Genomic DNA, 16,461 nt, shown 5'->3' on the forward strand with positions numbered 1-16,461 from the left:
TATTTTTTAATCCAAAGCATGTGAAAGATAAAAAAATATGTAGAGAGTATCATAACAAAGCTTTTTCAAATCTATATTATATTTGTAATATTATATTATTCTTCAGAATAATGGTAACTCTCATATTCATATTCAAAAATATACAGGAATGTTTTAAACGTCCGCTCAAATAGTGATGTTATCTAGAGTTTCATAGCATTAGCAAGCCAGTGACAAAATGTCGTCTGCCGAAGTAGCACCCCGGCCATTGCAGGTGTCCCCTTTAATTAAAGTGAGTACTATTTGCTACGATGAATTTTTTTAAACAATCTACATTCAACTATTGTATTGCAAATTACTGTTTATTTAACAAATGCCTTATTAAGATTTCTTGTTGTTATAAAAATGAATATGCTTCGGAACAAATGTTTTAAAATTGATTATATTATATAATTTTTGTGTAACTTCAAGTAATGCTTTCTTTTTTTTTTTTTAAGTTTTAAAGAAATATAGAAAGAGTTATATATATCATTTATTCTACATTAGAATGAAATTTAAAAATATATTAGCACTTAATTTGTATTTTATTTTCTAACCTTCTTGATAGATATAATAAGCATTAGTCAAGTAATATATTTTGCATGAATTAAATGATAATATAAATTAGATATCTCTTTCTCTTTTTAAAACATTGATAATATATATATTTATATACATGCATTTAAACATAAATTTAAAAATACTTTGTAAAACTTTAATATTGGATTTTGTGTAGTTTTCCCGATGGACTCTTCTGTTAACTGGGATAGTTTACGGTGCTTACCATCAAAGAAGACTGAGTAAAAGAGAAAATGCCCGCCGTGAACAAGAACTTAAGGAAAAACCCATGAAAGATGCAAAATTAGCAGCAGAGAAAAAGAAGCTTGTTGAAGGTAAAAAATGATAAATTTGACTATGGGCAAGCTGTAGGTTCTTTTAACGATATAATATTGATTTGTAATTTCCATTTTTCTGTTTTAGCTGAATTACAAATGCTGAATGAGTTGTTCACACCAACAAAATAAAAAATATTACTTATAGTAGTATACATAAGTATTTCTGTTAAGTTAATATTAAATTACCCTTTAAAAAATGTCCATTATGTCAATTTCTGTTCAGGTTTACAAAAAACTTCTTATTGTGTATATTAAATAAAATGATTTATAATATACTAAATTGTGATTTTATCCAGTAGGACCCCATTTACCTGAACTCCGTTTATCCGAACTATGTCATCACAATGTCCAATTTCCGATTTTAATACTGAATATGTTTCTAAACTCTTATAATACAATTCTAGGCCACATGACGCATGGCTTATAGGAATAAAAGTTTTTGCCCTAGTATTTACAAATTTCAGTTTAGTAAAATCCAGTTATATAAAAATTAATTCCGACTATATGAATGATTAAGAACGGAAGAAGGAAGAAGTAGTAGAGTGCTAATATCTGATACGTCTTATCCTCTGACCATGACGGATAAAAGAAGTTTTATTATATCTTCCATGGCATATTTAGAATTTTCCAATATTCATTAGTACATACAAAATTAGATATCAAATTGTTCCTAAGTAGAAAAAAATATTCGCCCGAACAGGGACTCGAACCCTGGACCCTCAGATTAAAAGTCTGATGCTCTACCGACTGAGCTATCCGGGCGATTGAAGTAACATTTTTCAAAATATTTAGTTACTGTTATAAAGAGAATTTACAAATATTAAATTATATAAATGTCAATTATATTTAAGTGAAATCGATAACACTTAATAAAGCATTTTATAAAATTATTGTTCTAACTTTTTGTGTATATAATTTATTGGGCATATATGTTACAATCTTGAACAATAGAAGTTCTATTATGCATAGTACACATAACATTCTAATAAAAACTAAAATTATGCTGTATATTGTATTTTATTTTTTCCAATTTGTAATATCAGAGATTATTAACAAACAGTACTTTTGTTTATACTTCCATATTTACTTTTAGTTTAAGAGATAAACTGCTAAAGGATAACACAATTATAATATTTCAGAATATAAAATATATAACATTTATATAAAAATAAATATTAGAAACGTTATAAAATATGTTACAATATATTTGCAAATAATTTCACTTAATTACATAATTTTATTGTTGTAATATTATTTAAATGGAATGAATTTATGTTGCTATATGAACCTATAGCTCTCGCGTTTAAAGGTACAGAGAAAAATATTTTTACATATATACAAATATATCTTCATATTCCTTTTTCAAATGCATTAAGATGGAACAACATTAATTGATTGGGGACATCATTTGATATAAAGTATTTATAATGGGTATACATATGTATATATATTGTCATGGGAGCACCATAAATGCTTTCGATTCAAAAAACTCTTTTCCTCTTAAGCTGTAATTAATTCTGTTTTATTATCATTGGTAATCAATTGTAGGAGACTTCCATTAGCTGGACGTTCTTGATTTTGTGACCATTTCCAGAAGAGGCTATAAAATAAAATGTTATTAGTAAGAAATCAAATATAAAAACATGAAATAAGGAAAAAAGAAAGATTTTATTTACTCTGCAACAAATTCAAGTGGAGTCCATTTAGTTGTATCAGCATTTGGCATCCATTTTCTATTCATAGGTGTATCTAAAGTAACAGGCAAGATAGAAACAACCAAAGAATTCTTTGGAAGACCGCTATCTTTAGCTGCTAAAGATTTAGTAAGTTGATGAACAGCAGCTTTAGCCATTCCATATCCAATCATTCCTGGTGTTTCTGCTAAAGCTGCTTTAGCACCAGTTAATGATAAAAATCCTCCTTCTTTCAAGTGATGGGCAGCAATACTAGCAGCAATACTTGAACTGCACACACTCTGCTTCCACATAAGTTCGCTGTTTTTAATAAAATCTTTATTGGCTGCATTTCCACCAGCCCATCCACCAGCCACACAAATAATTGCATCTAGTTTATTCCCATTTAAAATATTTCCAATTTGTTGCATAATATCAACTTCCTAATAAACAGATAAAAATGATTAGTTTTATAAAAAGATATATATACATTATTATAATATATATATTTAATATTATTATATATATATAATATATATAAACATATGTATATATTTGTTTATAAAACATATATATATATATATATATATTCTTATTTAGTTGAATATAACAACTTAAAAAATTACCTGCTCTTGCCAATTGCTGTTTGGTTTTACAATCACATTTGCATCAGCTTGGTCATTTGCCTTCATATCAATACAGCCAACCCACTATGATTATGAAGTTAATGTAGTTTTATAAAAATATATTATTTTTTTTAAATATAATAATTTGTTTAGTAATTTGCCTATAAACTATATATGTAATGTGTAGAATAATAAATATTTTAATATCATAAAATTGATATAGTTGAAAATTTCTTAAGCTTATTTAACAAAGATATTATAGAGGTATATGTATTATGTGAAAGGTTCTGATTCATTAACTATGGCCTTGATGTATTTTTCCTCTATACTTGAGATTGCTAAATAGAATTATATCTGTAAATCTATATCCTTTTTGTTGAAATCATATCTTTATAGGGAAAGTACCTTATTAAATTTATATAAAATTTATTTTATATGTTTGCATTTAGTAATGTAAATGATTCATGTTATTTATTTTATTTTATTTTTTGACCTAATGGCCTCATAGAAGGAATCTGTTTGTTTTAGCTTATAGAATACTAAAACTAAAACTGAAACTAAACAAACTAAAATTAGTAAATGATTAATATTTAATTACACTTAAAAATATATTTATATATTAATAAGGGCTATAAAAATATATTTATACGCATATATACACGTAGATAATAATTATTATAGATACATAAATAAAATACTATACTTCGTAGCATTCAAAACAGTGCGCGAATAATTACTTCGCCGTTTGAATATGTACACCGGTCACAAATTCTATGAAATTCATTATGTATAAAAAAAACATTATATAAATTTTGTATTAAATTTCTAGAAGGACGTACATGAAATAATTCTCGAGTATTACTTTTTTAATTAATTATTTTTAAATATAAATGATTTCATCGTTCAGAAATTTCTGTCTAACAGTTGTTTAGAATTAATTTTTAGTCAATGTCCAGATCGAATAAGTTATCGATGTATAATTGACCGATAATTTGTTTTTTTTTCAATGAAACTAATTAATAACATTTACAAATGTATTACTCTTGGAAACAACAATAAAAAGTTGTAACTTCTGTGGGAAAATAAGTCAGTTCCATTGATAACAAAATCAACATCTACATTTTTATTATATATTGTTGACATTTATTGTTACTATTATTACTCACCCACTTTTTCGACTTGAATTTTGAAACACAAGTAGAACCTAAAGCACCTTTGCCACCATATATAAAAACCCGTCCGATTATTGCCTCCATTGTTCAATAAAAGAAACAACTTCTTCGTGAAATATGTTTCGGGAGTCGCGATTATATACGGAAGAGTACGAAGTCATACGAAAATCTTTCGGAAAAGTTCGTAAAAGGAATGCTAGATTGCCAGATTTTCGGCACAAACTATAAAGACAGATTGTCAACTGAGTAGTTGATATTGTTTCGATGGAAATATTTCGAGTGACTTTAAATAGAATATGCGTATAAATCTTTAATTTCTACATAATGATTAGTATTTAATGAATTAAAACAACTAATAATTCAATATAGCGTCATATAGATCATTTATATATGATCTACCTGACATCAATAATATTCTATTGCTAATGAAAGAACCTTGAAATGTTTAATCAACTTTTTTATTGTATATGTACCTTGTTAATACTATGTCATGTTTTCCAAAATGTTTTTTGCGCATATAATTAAATGAAATCGATTTAGTTTGTACAAAATGAAGTGATCAGATTTGTCATATTTGAATTTCCCACGTATGTTTATTGGAAATGTGGCAACGCCGCAATGACGGAGACCCTGCCCGCAACGTTCTCCGGGAGCGTAGGTCTAGTGTGACGTCACGGTAGCCTAGTTGGGTTAGGTTTTACGCTGGAAATTCTAACGAAAAATTTTTTGTTTGACGATTAATGTTTTCCTCATTGTATCTGCTGCATTGAGGGACGTGAAGAGTTAACGCAGTGGCGAGCAGCAATCGTATTTCGTAAACCGTTCGATCGCGAGACTTCGCGCTATCGGCGTATATGAGATTTTAAACGGAAAATGAATCGACATGACGGTACGTACGTGTGCGCTGTTTCTGTCTAGCAAGTCAGCCTTTACTTCACATGCTAAATTTGTTTTATATTGATGACAAAATTTTTTAATCATGGGGTATTCGGGGATATGCATAAAAAGTTTGTGTAGACTCATCGTCGAGGTTACGAAATCGAGAATGTATGAGATTTTTCCTAAGACATTTCTTGTAAGGTCTGTACCAAAGGGTCTAATGTCAGAGGCCAGATGGCAGCACTTATAAAAAATTTACTCCAATTTCTTTGGGTTTATAATGTTCTTTGATGATTGTGCTCAACTTTTTTGCCATGTCATCATTTTTTCTTATTTTAATTATATAAAATGAATAAAATTCACGGGGAAATTTAACGACCCATTGTCAAGATGAGCTCTGCCAAATGGTTTCTTTGATATTGCTTTTCTTGTACAATCCCTTTCTCTTTCTTACAATGTTAAATCTCTAAAACATATTGAAACTTATTTTTCTTATCTGATATCTTTGAATTAGTCTTTTTCCTCACTTTTTTCAACTTTCAAGTTTGTATTTTCTAAATAATACGTTGTTTATTACATTCTAATGGTATAATATTAACATCACAGAAATGCAATTATATTGGATTTTTAAGTTAATGTGTCATAATGAGATTAGCAAAGTAAAGAGTAGTTATTGTCTGCATAAATAAAGTTAGTACATATATTCTTTCTTATTTATTTAACATCTACGCATGTTACATAATTGAAATTAGAAATATTGTATTGAAGTTCAAAAATGTTATTGCTGACTATTAATACACATATATGTAGGTCTTAACTTTTATGATACTATTACAATAAAAGTGACATCATACTTAGATTATTGTACTTTTTAAGATATGTATATGTATATATGTGTATAACTTGTAAAAATTAAGAGGTAACTGGGAAAACACATGAACTTAAAAACTCATTGTGTATCTGTTATTATAGTTATAAAGATTGTTTTATTAAACAAGAAACTAAATTTTTAAATGCATTTAATTATAAGAAAATTACATGTGTCTCTATATAATGCACATTGTCTCAATATTATTTTGTTATTTTAGTTATTTACAGTTATGCTGAAGTTACTTTATTGTTGTATTCAATAAATTATTAAGTTGTAGTTGTCTGTTTTAATAATAATATACAGCTGAACTTTTTATGTCAAAAACTATATACATTTGAAACAGACTTAAATAATCTATCTGTAATAGATCTAGTTCAAGGTTATTGTATGTATATGTAGGTATGAAAGATATATAAATATCTTTTGTAGAAACAATAGTACTTTTTATTAAAGTTCTTTATGTAAATGTACTTTACTTACATACATGTAATATCCTTTACTTATATCCTATGTATCTAATACTAATAGTAAATTTAATTTGATTTTATTACTATAAAATGCTAATCCCTATATGTACAAATATATGGTAATTATTTATTTTAGGGGTAAGTTGTGACGCCTGCTTAAAGGGGAACTTTCGGGGTCGCAGATATAAGTGCCTCATATGCTACGATTATGATTTGTGTGCCAACTGTTACGAAGGAGGTGCCAGTACTACGCGTCACCACAGTGATCATCCTATGCAGTGTATACTTACTAGATCTGAGTTTGGTAAGTTAATTATTAGATTCTATGTATATAATAATTGTCTTTTAAGTATAGCCTAATCATACAAACTAATTTTGATTTATTATCTTGTAGAATTATATTATGGTGGAGAGGCAGTAAGTGTAGAACAGCCACAATCTTTAACTTGTCCTTACTGTACAAGAATGGGTTTCACTGAGGCTACACTGCAAGAACATGTTGCTGCAGATCACTCAGACACTTCTTTTGAAGTTGTATGTATACTATAATATATATGTGTTTATCATACATTACCTTTTTTATTAGAGGGAGATTTCTAGGTTTCCAATTTTATTATAGGTTTGCCCAGTATGTGCATCTGTCCCAGGGGGAGATCCTAATAATGTGACTGATGATTTTGGTGGTCATTTAAGTTTGGAGCATCGTAGTGGACCAAGAGATTTGATCTCTTTTCTAGATGAACCAGCTTCAAGTAGATATACTGGTAGACGGATAACACATTCATCTAGAGTTGTTGGCGGACCACGGCCTCGCAGGTATGTATATTTGATATACGCGCTATATTAAATGATTATGAAAAAGTGTTATAATATTTGTTATAAATATTTTAAGTATTATATTCAAGAAAACGTGGAAACAATTATCTCCCACTAAAAATAAATATTAAATGTGTTTGAGTGCTAGTTTATTAATCTATTTTAAAAAAATTCTATCGACACTGATTATGAATTACAGTAGTGTACAAATTCTGTGATGTTTGACTGCATGTATTTTGTTAAGTATCATTTTTTGCTTGTTCTATAACATTAACATTATAATTTATCAGTCATTACCATCATCTTTTTAGTGAAACATAGTTCAATAATCATGATAGTATATTGTAAGATAAAAGATGCGTTCTCTTTTTGAAATGCCTAAAAAGAACGCTAAACCGGATTTCAGCTTCAGTTCATCATCATCTCATCTTAGATAATGTTCATTGGCGTGTCATTGGACCTTCAGGTCCAATATGCATTTCAGTTCGTCCGGAGGATTGAGTCCGAGTAGTCGAGAAGGTATAGATCCAATTACAGAATTACTTTCTCAATTATCCGGTGTTCGTAGAAGTGGTGGAGGAACTGGTCAAAGTTCGTCAGCACCATCGCAATTACAACAATTGCAAATGCAGCTACAGTTGGAACGACAACAAGTTAGAGTATGTATGATTTAATAACAAAACTGATTTTAGTAAAAAGATTAAGTTATAATAAAAATAAATTAATCAAAAGCTGAATTCCTAAAATACGAATATAAAAGTTATTGAATTAAAAATACACGATACAATAGAAACATCTTTTCAGGCTGCTAGACAACAATTGGAGCGATTACCTAGGAGGCAGACTCAGGTCCTTGGCTCTGCAAGTTGTGGAGGAATTATTAGTGGAAGTGGTCATTCTACTACTATGACTAGCGTGGTAGCAAATAGTACGACTAGTAACAATAATACAACTAATGTGGCGAACCCGTCCGGCGTATCATCTACTAGTTCACAGAACTATATGTTTTTATTGCCAAAGTATGTGTTATGTGTAAATATTGGAATATACACATCTAAAAGTATCTAAAATATGGTCAAAATATTAATTTTTATGCGCTAGTATTTGAATATATTTATAAATATATGTCGGAGATGAAAGAACAGCGGGATTTCCCGTCTGGAATGTTGGGAAAAACCCCAATACCCTAGTCCAGACTTTTACTATAGCTACACTTAAGTAATAAAAATAAATAGTTTTAATGTTCCAATCTAACTTTATGACGATGGGTTCGGGCTCGAAGTCACATAGCGGGTCATTAGACGTAGCCACGGTCACGGGAGGGATGTGTACCTGACAGAGGTATGGAATGATTATATGGCCCTCATTAAGAACAAAGATTGACCCCAGAGGTGGGGACAGGAATATATAAGGGGAGTTTCATTTGGATTAGGGGCCAGATAATTAGTCATTGGACGAATTGCTGATTGAGTTATCGAGAAAGTTACCCGAATCGTGTATTACGTTGAGACTCGTCATCCTGTGGACCGTGGATAAACATTAATTACATCCGCGATGGCAAAGTAAGCAAAGGTTCATCGAACGCCCCCAAAATTCCAACCTGACTCCGACATATATTTTCGACATACACGTGCATGCATGCAGTCTTTTGTCTGAAACATGCAAAACTGCATGTCATGATCAGTGCGTAGGATGCCAAAAGTTATATTTTAAGATGATTCCATGAAACGGACATATGCCTTTTTTTAGTTCCCAAAGGACCAGTAACCTTGTGTTTATACATAGATGTTCTTAATTGCTATATTTATTTTAATTAATATTACATGTGTGCTCTTCTCCGTTTATAGATGTATTACCAGTTCTCTCTCCGACTCACAGTTGCAAAATATTGAACGTGAAAGTGCAAATAGAAGTCTCTTTACGTGCGAACTTATTCTTGGAACGCTTTCTCAAACATTGCCGGAGTTAACACAGGAACAATCTGTAGCGCAAACACCAGTATCAAGTGCAACTACTGCTGCAAGCAGTCCCGATACACCAAATGCTAACTCTTCCTCAGTTTCTACAAAGAAATTAAATGTAACTCAAGAAGCGAAAAGGGATCAAACAATGAGTAAACATGTAACGCAAACGTCTATGCAACAATCACATACTGTTCAAACTACTACTGCTGGGAGTGTGGGGACAGGTCTTCAGAATCAAGGATTGCCACCAAATTCTAATAACCTCGCGATACAAAATTCACCTATGGTTCAAACACTGATGCACAGTGTATTGCCTGAGTCATTGGTAAGTATATATGAAGATTTAAGTTCGCAATTTCGAAAATTTAAACTTTACGTTAAAGAATCGTGACAAAAATAATTTAGTATTTGTAACTTCGTTATACAGGTATTGCAGGAATCACTGTCGCTACCATATAGTAGAACTATCAGAGAACCGATAGTAACCCCAGCACCAGCGTACCTTAGAGGTGGGGTCGGTCCAGTTGGCGTAACAGGTCCTTCACGTAGGAAGCCAGTTAGGGCTGTAGATGGCAGAAACCAATCTACGGAACCTCCGCCCCCACACTAACCCTTCCTTACCCCGTACCCACCCACCCTGATTCCTCACAGGACCCTCTAGCACTAGTCCTAGCACTGTTTAGAACACCTCATCATTATTGTTATTATTATAATATTATATATTAATAATTATTCAAATGCCCTCCTCCTCACCCTCCCTATCTTATCACTTTTCAAAACTCTAATGTCGCCATCTTTTGTCGTTACGTGACATGGAACAAGGGCAAGGGCTGATTCGCCGACACATGCAAATAATGTAAATAACTCACTTCTTGCAGTCATATACACTCCTCGTACACACTCCTCAGCGAGTCTTGCCACGTTCTACATCGATATTATTATATCCATTTACAATAACTTGATCGAGGATAGAGACGGGCAGGTAAAAATAATAACAATATAATTATATCTTTTAGCGTTTCATGTTTGGTGGCTGTATGGGTTTGTTAGAACAGAGTTAGATTGATAAAATACTCAGTTTTATTTAACACATAAAATCTTGGAAATGTAGAAACTCTAACAATTCACAAGACGCACTGCCCGTCATACGCACCAGATTAGTTGTGCTTAATTTAAACTGGTTAAATTTTTTTGGTCATCGTATGTTTGATATATATATTTTTTAAAATTAGTTTAATGTCATGTGTATCATTGAAATACAAATATGTTTTATGGGAAAAAGTTTATAAATCTGCTTGGGTTGGTCCGTTTGTATTTGAAAAATCTTAATCATCGGACAAATATTTTAAAGCGAGCAACTAACGATTTTTAATCTACATGCTTTATGAAATTATCAAAGCGCATGTGCATTAACGTTTTGTTAGATGAACAAAAGTTTTAAATAGTCATACGAGGTTTGAATCATTTCAGAAAGATAATCCAGAACCAGTGATTCCAAAAATATTAAGTTGGCGGGCCATCCCTTAATATTATATATTACTCAGGAATTAGTACTTCAAAATGGAGGGATTAAGTTGGGTCTTACATGCCAAACAAACAGAAATCTAAATCATTTTCTCTTTCAAAATTAATCGTATTTATTTAAAGTATTTATTGGAAAGTTTATTTTCGTTGTTTTGAATTTTTGCGTATATTGCGCTAATACTACGTTTTAAAAATATCACGTGGTCCCTTTTCTTTTTTTTTAATCATTCATTTATGAATCTATAATCGCTCCATTTTACAATGTGAATTGAAATAATATTTGTATGTGTGTTCGTTTTTTTTCTCAATAACAGAGGCTTTACTGATTTGATATATGTAAAAATTATACGCGATATGTCAAAGTAAAACTGGGAATTTCTGTGTTCCATTTCTTTGAAATTAGTTGAACTGAAGCTTACGATATAATTAATGTTTATTTTATGCAGAAAGCGTCGGAAACAAGTACGTGCGTATGACGCACGCAAATGCATTCGAAACTTGTGAAGGTTCTACTGAGAGTAGAATTTGAAGGCGCTCGTAGGAACGAGCAATAATTATTTTTCAATTGTCTTTAACTCCTACTCAATTTTCTTTGATTTTTGCCTAGACTTCCTTGTTAATCACTTTATGTATATTGCATATTGTAATTAATTTCCCCTTGTATTACATTCAGATCCTATGTTAATTGATTTGTGGGTGTATCTGCAAGATGTGGATGAAAATGAAGTAAAATTATACATATACATATATACATATAAACTTGTAAAAAGTTATACAAAATATGTAGCGCGTGATTTCATTTTTTTTTGACTTATGTTCTCGCGTGTTCTGGCATTCTCAGTGGTAAATTCGAAATCGGATTACTTATAACGTTACAAAATAACCAAAGGTGTTGAAAAAATCATACATTTCGTTCTTTTTTATTTTCCTGGATCTTTCAGTGTCGATAGTAATTTAATATCTTCTTTTAAATGCACTATTTGCTTTATGCACCTATTTTTCGAACACTTCTAATAATTTCTCGTATTCCACTGTGATGTGTGAATTGGAAACAAGATATATAAAGTAGTGAAGCAACGATGTAAAGAAAGAAAATGAAAAGTGTACTAATTGCCTTAACGCGAAATGCCTGAAAGGGAAAAAATTCAGCCTTTCGTGGAATGCGTGGTTAATCAAAAGAATCCTTTACACGTGATATACTTCATACAAAAGTGATGCTGTATACTTAACTAAACTAAATAAATATGTGCATATCCCAAAAAAAAAGAAAAAAAAACTATAAGATGCAGATATTAAGAGAGAAATAATGAACTTCGCATATATTAATGTGCACATCTCGATGACTGATAAGCTAGTTATTTTTCAAATTTTACACGAATTCATAAGCGTATAATCTCAGAACGAAGCAAGACTCCAACAAGCACGTTTAATACAAAAACCAATTACATTAATTAAAAGGAAGGAAAGGAAGAAATAAATAACATGATTTGCTATGTACTAAAATAACTTCGTATAAAGTCGAAAATTACAACTGGGTGTTTTTTTTTCTTCTATTCTTGATACTTGCGAACTTATGTTCCCCTTGTTTCCACGTCACTTCGGGTTTATAAAATTTTTGGATTTTTACACTTCTATTTTACTATTAATATTATTTTATTACATTTATTGTCATTATGTACTATACGATGTAGCAGGAAAAATAATTTCTATACATTTCCTTGTCAGAAGAAAGATTTCGAGGGACAGTGTAACGCCTTTTCCAACAGTCGAACGCTGTATCAATATCGTTATATTTTTATTGTTAGGATTTTTGTCATGGTTCATTTTGAAATTTCAGTATAATCTTAACAAACAGCTTTTTACATTATATATAAATATAAATATATATATAAATATATATATATATTTATTTATTTATTTATATATATATATATATATATATATATATATATATAATATACATTTATTCATAAGGACGAAAAGGTGCCTCGGAGTATCGTCGTAATTCTCACGTTCCTTCTATTTTCTTTTTTCTTTTATGTGATTAACACCTACGTAATTAAATACTTCTCCTTTTCTTCATTCATACATATATAGGAAAAAAGGAAAAAAAACTTAGGTAACTCGAGGATCTCGGTCTATATAGTAGAAAGTTTTGAGATTGAGCGTCTTTGAAAGAAAGTTTCGATGCTTTGTAAAGATATCGACGATTCTCCCGGATATCCTTTGTAGGAGAAAAACAAAATAACATGATTAAAGAATTATTCTTGTGAACGGAGTAACGAACAGAAAAAAAATATTCTTGGGTGGATTAAACGGTTGTTTTTATCACGTCCTTCATCCGTATGTTATCTCGAGTGTCAGGAAAGAGGAATTTTCTGTGAATTTTCGAATTTTAATCGAAACCATTACGCCCGACGAATTAACAAAAAAGAAAAGAAAGAAAGGGGATGAGAAGACTTCGCTAGAATAGGTCTTTTGTCAGTCAGAACGTAGCCAATGTCTACAACGAATTTCATGAAAATCAGAAATGAATGATGGAATTGAAATTCAAAAATAAGAAAAAAAAAGAAAGAAATATGATGGAAAAACTGTGAAACGCGTACGACATTTTCCCCTTTTCTATTCGACGAAGAGATTCTCCTTCTAACGAATTGAAATTTCGATTTATATTTATCTATATTTTACGTATTATTGCCTACTGTATGCATATAAATAAATAATATATATTATACATGCTTATATATAAATATATATACATGTGTGTATACACACAAACATACATTTACGTAAATGTGTGTATACACTTACGCACATGTACAACAGCGACTAGTTGCGTTTGTGCGTAGATCTGTATTGTTTTAATTGTAATCAATCGTGCGTGTGCGAAGAAAAAGTTATGTAGACGACTAAAAATAGAGAAGAAATTGCTCTAAGCCGAGGACAAAAGTGATTGGGAACGCGAACATACGCAACTTATCGTAGCGAAGAAAAATAAAAAAGTTTTAAATTTAATTAAAAATCTCAATAATTTATCGTATTACGCTCTCATTGCGATACCGTTTCTTATCGTTATAATCGATTATTAGCGACTAATAATAATAGGGCTTCTATGTAGATAATGGCCCAATAACGCAGGAGGAGTCTGACTGTGTGTATATATATATATATATTATTAATATGATAATTTTAATGAAGGGGATGTGTCGTTGAGATTAATAATGCTGTATTATTAACGACGCGCGAATCAATTAAAAATCACTCTCAGAAAACTGTACTTTATCGCTAAAAGCTATCTGATAAAAAAAGAAAAAAAATTACAAAAAAAAAAGAGAAATAATGATAAACGTGAGAAAGGAACTTTCTTTTCTTTTTTATTAAAAATATTTATTATGCTATATTTTTCACAGTATTTTTGTACTGTGATATAATACGGATATGCACGATCAAGAACTGTCGCAACGTTGCCTTCCTCACGTTAGAGTTTTCGTTCCCTTGAACAAATGTCGCAGTAACTATCAGTCAGCGAAAAGAATACGATATGAGTAGAAAGGAAAAAAAGATATATATGTCGGAGATGAAAGAACAGCGGGATTTCCCGTCTGGAATGTTGGGAAAAACCCCAATACCCTAGTCCAGACTTTTACTATAGCTACACTTAAGTAATAAAAATAAGAAATAGTTCTAATGTTCCAATCTGGCTTTATGACGATGGGTTCGGGCTCGAAGTGACATAGCGGGTCACTAGACGTAGCCACGGTCACGGAAGGGACGTGTACCTGACAGAGGTATGGAATGATTATATGGCCCTCATTAAGAACAAAGATTGACCCCAGAGGTGGGGACAGGAATATATAAGGGGAGTTTCATTTGGATTAGGGGCCAGATAATTAGTCATTGGACGAATTGCTGATTGAGTTATCGAGAAAGTTACCCGAATCGTGTATTATGTTGATACTCGTCATCCCGTGGGCCGTGGATTTGTTATCGAACCTGAATTCGTTGTCACCATCATTTCGACCATCCTATCGCTGCTATTACTCATAGCCTCTTGTAGTGTACACAATTGTACCGATAAACATTAGCTACATCCGCGATGGTAAAGTAAATAAGGGTTCATCGAACGCCCCCAAAATTCCAACCTGACTCCGACATATATATGTCTTTAATATTGAATAAAGTCAAATCAGAACTAGTTACAAGGTAACTTTGAAATACTAGTTTCAATATTATCGTTCAATTCATCTGCTATACGCAAATACGACTAACGTCATCAGTAAGTGCGAGTAAAATCTTTAATTCATTACTAATTTGATTAAAAAGGAAAAAAAGAATCATGTCGTGTTCAAGACTCCCGTCTTGATTTTCTTCGAAGCATATTACGATATCGTAAGATTAATCGGTACATATTTTTCACGAGACTCTGACGAGTTTTGATTGTAATCCTAGCCAAAGGAAGAAGTGAGTGGTGTACGGAGGAGAGCACGATAGAAAAAAATTTGTAGGAGTTAGCAAAGCGCATATATATGTATGTAACACTAGAAAGAAAAGTGGGTTAAAACACAATGTAGCGGCTTCTGTGGCCCATCTAAAGATCTAAACAATTTTTCTTTCTACATTATTTTGTTTTACGTGATCGAGGGTGGTGTACGGGATAGGAGGGTAGAATCAAAACAGAAAGTTGATGTCATGAAGCCTCCCACACAAAGTCCTTTCTAGTTCGTCGGGCAAACAGAAACAGTATAAGAATGAACGAGAGAAAAAGCTGTATGTATACATACGCGTGTATGTGTGTGCCTGTACATGAAGAACAGAAGGAGAAAATACGTTTTAACTTTTTCTTCCTTTCTTTATTTTTCTTTTTTTATTTCCTTGAATGTAATTTTCACTTTACGAATTTCTCGGTTGAAGAAAAAATAGACGCCGATTTTATCGTTTTAGAAATAGACACCCACAGCCAGGCTGAAGCGAAATAGAAGAAGAAAGAGAGAAATAGAAAGTACATCTTCGAACACACAGACACTGACCTGCGTTGCAATTAATATTATTGCAAACTTACTGGAGTTATGAACTTATTGGCACGGCCGCATTAACCGTGATCCACTGCCTGAGCTAAAGAAATTAAAAAATAAATCATAATAAGCATTCAGCGGCTTTATGTATGTAAGCTTCGAAATAATGTTCACTCTTCGTTGCGAAAAAAGAAACAGACTTTCGTGTGTAAATCTTGGAAGGACAAAATGGTGGTAGATGTCCTAGTTGTATCATGCAAGGCTGATTTCTTTGCGATCGGTATAGTATTAGGTATCACACAGTCGTTGTGCATTTCACAAGATTACCTTAATTCGGCCTTGCTCGTCGGTACATGCAGTCAAGCAGCAGCTATTTTGTCGGGGAAATCTAGAGCCTTTGATTCTCTTATTTTCGACAAAGTTGCTACTAAAGGCATCGTGTATCAACGTACTTGAATTTTTGCTAAACGATCTTTTCCTAAGCCTGCTCGAATACATACACAATAAAATTACAGCGCGAGAGATTGTTCGCGGATTTTTACC

The 16,461-nt window shown here is 31.4% G+C and overlaps 3 protein-coding genes and 1 non-coding gene across 5 annotated transcripts; 2 read left to right on the top strand and 2 right to left on the bottom strand.

Annotated features, from left to right (window-relative positions):
• The first annotated feature begins 146 nt into the window (after positions 1 to 146).
• ATPsynE (ATP synthase, subunit E) lies at positions 147 to 1,194 on the top strand. The gene is made up of 3 exons (XM_069121605.1): positions 147 to 271; positions 755 to 911; positions 1,000 to 1,194. The coding sequence occupies exons 1-3, from the start codon at positions 218 to 220 to the stop codon at positions 1,041 to 1,043; spliced, it is 255 nt and encodes an 84-aa protein (XP_068977706.1). The 5' UTR covers positions 147 to 217; the 3' UTR covers positions 1,044 to 1,194.
• A 409-nt stretch (positions 1,195 to 1,603) lies between these two features.
• Positions 1,604 to 1,676, bottom strand: TRNAK-UUU (transfer RNA lysine (anticodon UUU)). Its single transcript has one exon. It is a non-coding gene; the product is annotated as a tRNA-Lys (tRNA).
• A 381-nt stretch (positions 1,677 to 2,057) lies between these two features.
• Positions 2,058 to 4,540, bottom strand: Dhpr (dihydropteridine reductase). The gene is made up of 4 exons (XM_069122700.1): positions 4,380 to 4,540; positions 3,214 to 3,297; positions 2,591 to 3,030; positions 2,058 to 2,514 (listed from the first exon to the last, which is right to left on the bottom strand). Exons 1-4 carry the CDS (start codon positions 4,467 to 4,469, stop codon positions 2,415 to 2,417), a joined length of 714 nt encoding a protein of 237 aa, XP_068978801.1. The 5' UTR covers positions 4,470 to 4,540; the 3' UTR covers positions 2,058 to 2,414.
• Positions 4,541 to 5,032: 492 nt separating this feature from the next.
• On the top strand, positions 5,033 to 13,484 carry LOC138184584 (E3 ubiquitin-protein ligase KCMF1). Of its 2 annotated transcripts, none has more exons than XM_069122699.1 (8): positions 5,033 to 5,274; positions 6,739 to 6,906; positions 6,997 to 7,136; positions 7,222 to 7,418; positions 7,903 to 8,077; positions 8,223 to 8,437; positions 9,266 to 9,707; positions 9,810 to 13,484. In XM_069122699.1, the coding sequence occupies exons 1-8, from the start codon at positions 5,259 to 5,261 to the stop codon at positions 9,990 to 9,992; spliced, it is 1,536 nt and encodes a 511-aa protein (XP_068978800.1). In that variant the 5' UTR covers positions 5,033 to 5,258; the 3' UTR covers positions 9,993 to 13,484. The 2 variants fall into 2 exon arrangements, with proteins under 2 accessions (XP_068978800.1, XP_068978799.1); XM_069122698.1 differs by having other exon boundaries at positions 5,034 to 5,274; positions 7,885 to 8,077.
• The last annotated feature ends 2,977 nt before the right edge of the window (positions 13,485 to 16,461 follow it).

This window comes from Bombus flavifrons, chromosome 10 (genome assembly GCF_040668555.2).
Source record: "Bombus flavifrons isolate JBK064 chromosome 10, iyBomFlav1_principal, whole genome shotgun sequence".
Classification (NCBI taxonomy): domain Eukaryota; kingdom Metazoa; phylum Arthropoda; class Insecta; order Hymenoptera; family Apidae; genus Bombus; species Bombus flavifrons.

What these genes read in the sequence shown, in the direction of transcription:
- ATPsynE (XM_069121605.1), top strand. Translation starts at nt 218, where the DNA reads ATGTCGTCTGCCGAAGTAGCACCCCGGCCATTGCAGGTGTCCCCTTTA. An exon ending in AGGTGTCCCCTTTAATTAAA is followed by an intron (nt 272 to 754) that starts GTGAGTACTATT and finishes GATTTTGTGTAG; the next exon opens with TTTTCCCGATGGACTCTTCT. An exon ending in GAAAAAGAAGCTTGTTGAAG is followed by an intron (nt 912 to 999) that starts GTAAAAAATGAT and finishes TTTCTGTTTTAG; the next exon opens with CTGAATTACAAATGCTGAAT.
- Dhpr (XM_069122700.1), bottom strand. Translation starts at nt 4,469, where the DNA reads ATGGAGGCAATAATCGGACGGGTTTTTATATATGGTGGCAAAGGTGCT. An exon ending in AATTCAAGTCGAAAAAGTGG is followed by an intron (nt 3,298 to 4,379) that starts GTGAGTAATAAT and finishes TCATAATCATAG; the next exon opens with TGGGTTGGCTGTATTGATAT. An exon ending in CCACTTGAATTTGTTGCAGA is followed by an intron (nt 2,515 to 2,590) that starts GTAAATAAAATC and finishes TTTATTTTATAG; the next exon opens with CCTCTTCTGGAAATGGTCAC.
- LOC138184584 (XM_069122698.1), top strand. An exon ending in GGCGGACCACGGCCTCGCAG is followed by an intron (nt 7,419 to 7,884) that starts GTATGTATATTT and finishes TTGGACCTTCAG; the next exon opens with GTCCAATATGCATTTCAGTT. An exon ending in TGGAACGACAACAAGTTAGA is followed by an intron (nt 8,078 to 8,222) that starts GTATGTATGATT and finishes ACATCTTTTCAG; the next exon opens with GCTGCTAGACAACAATTGGA.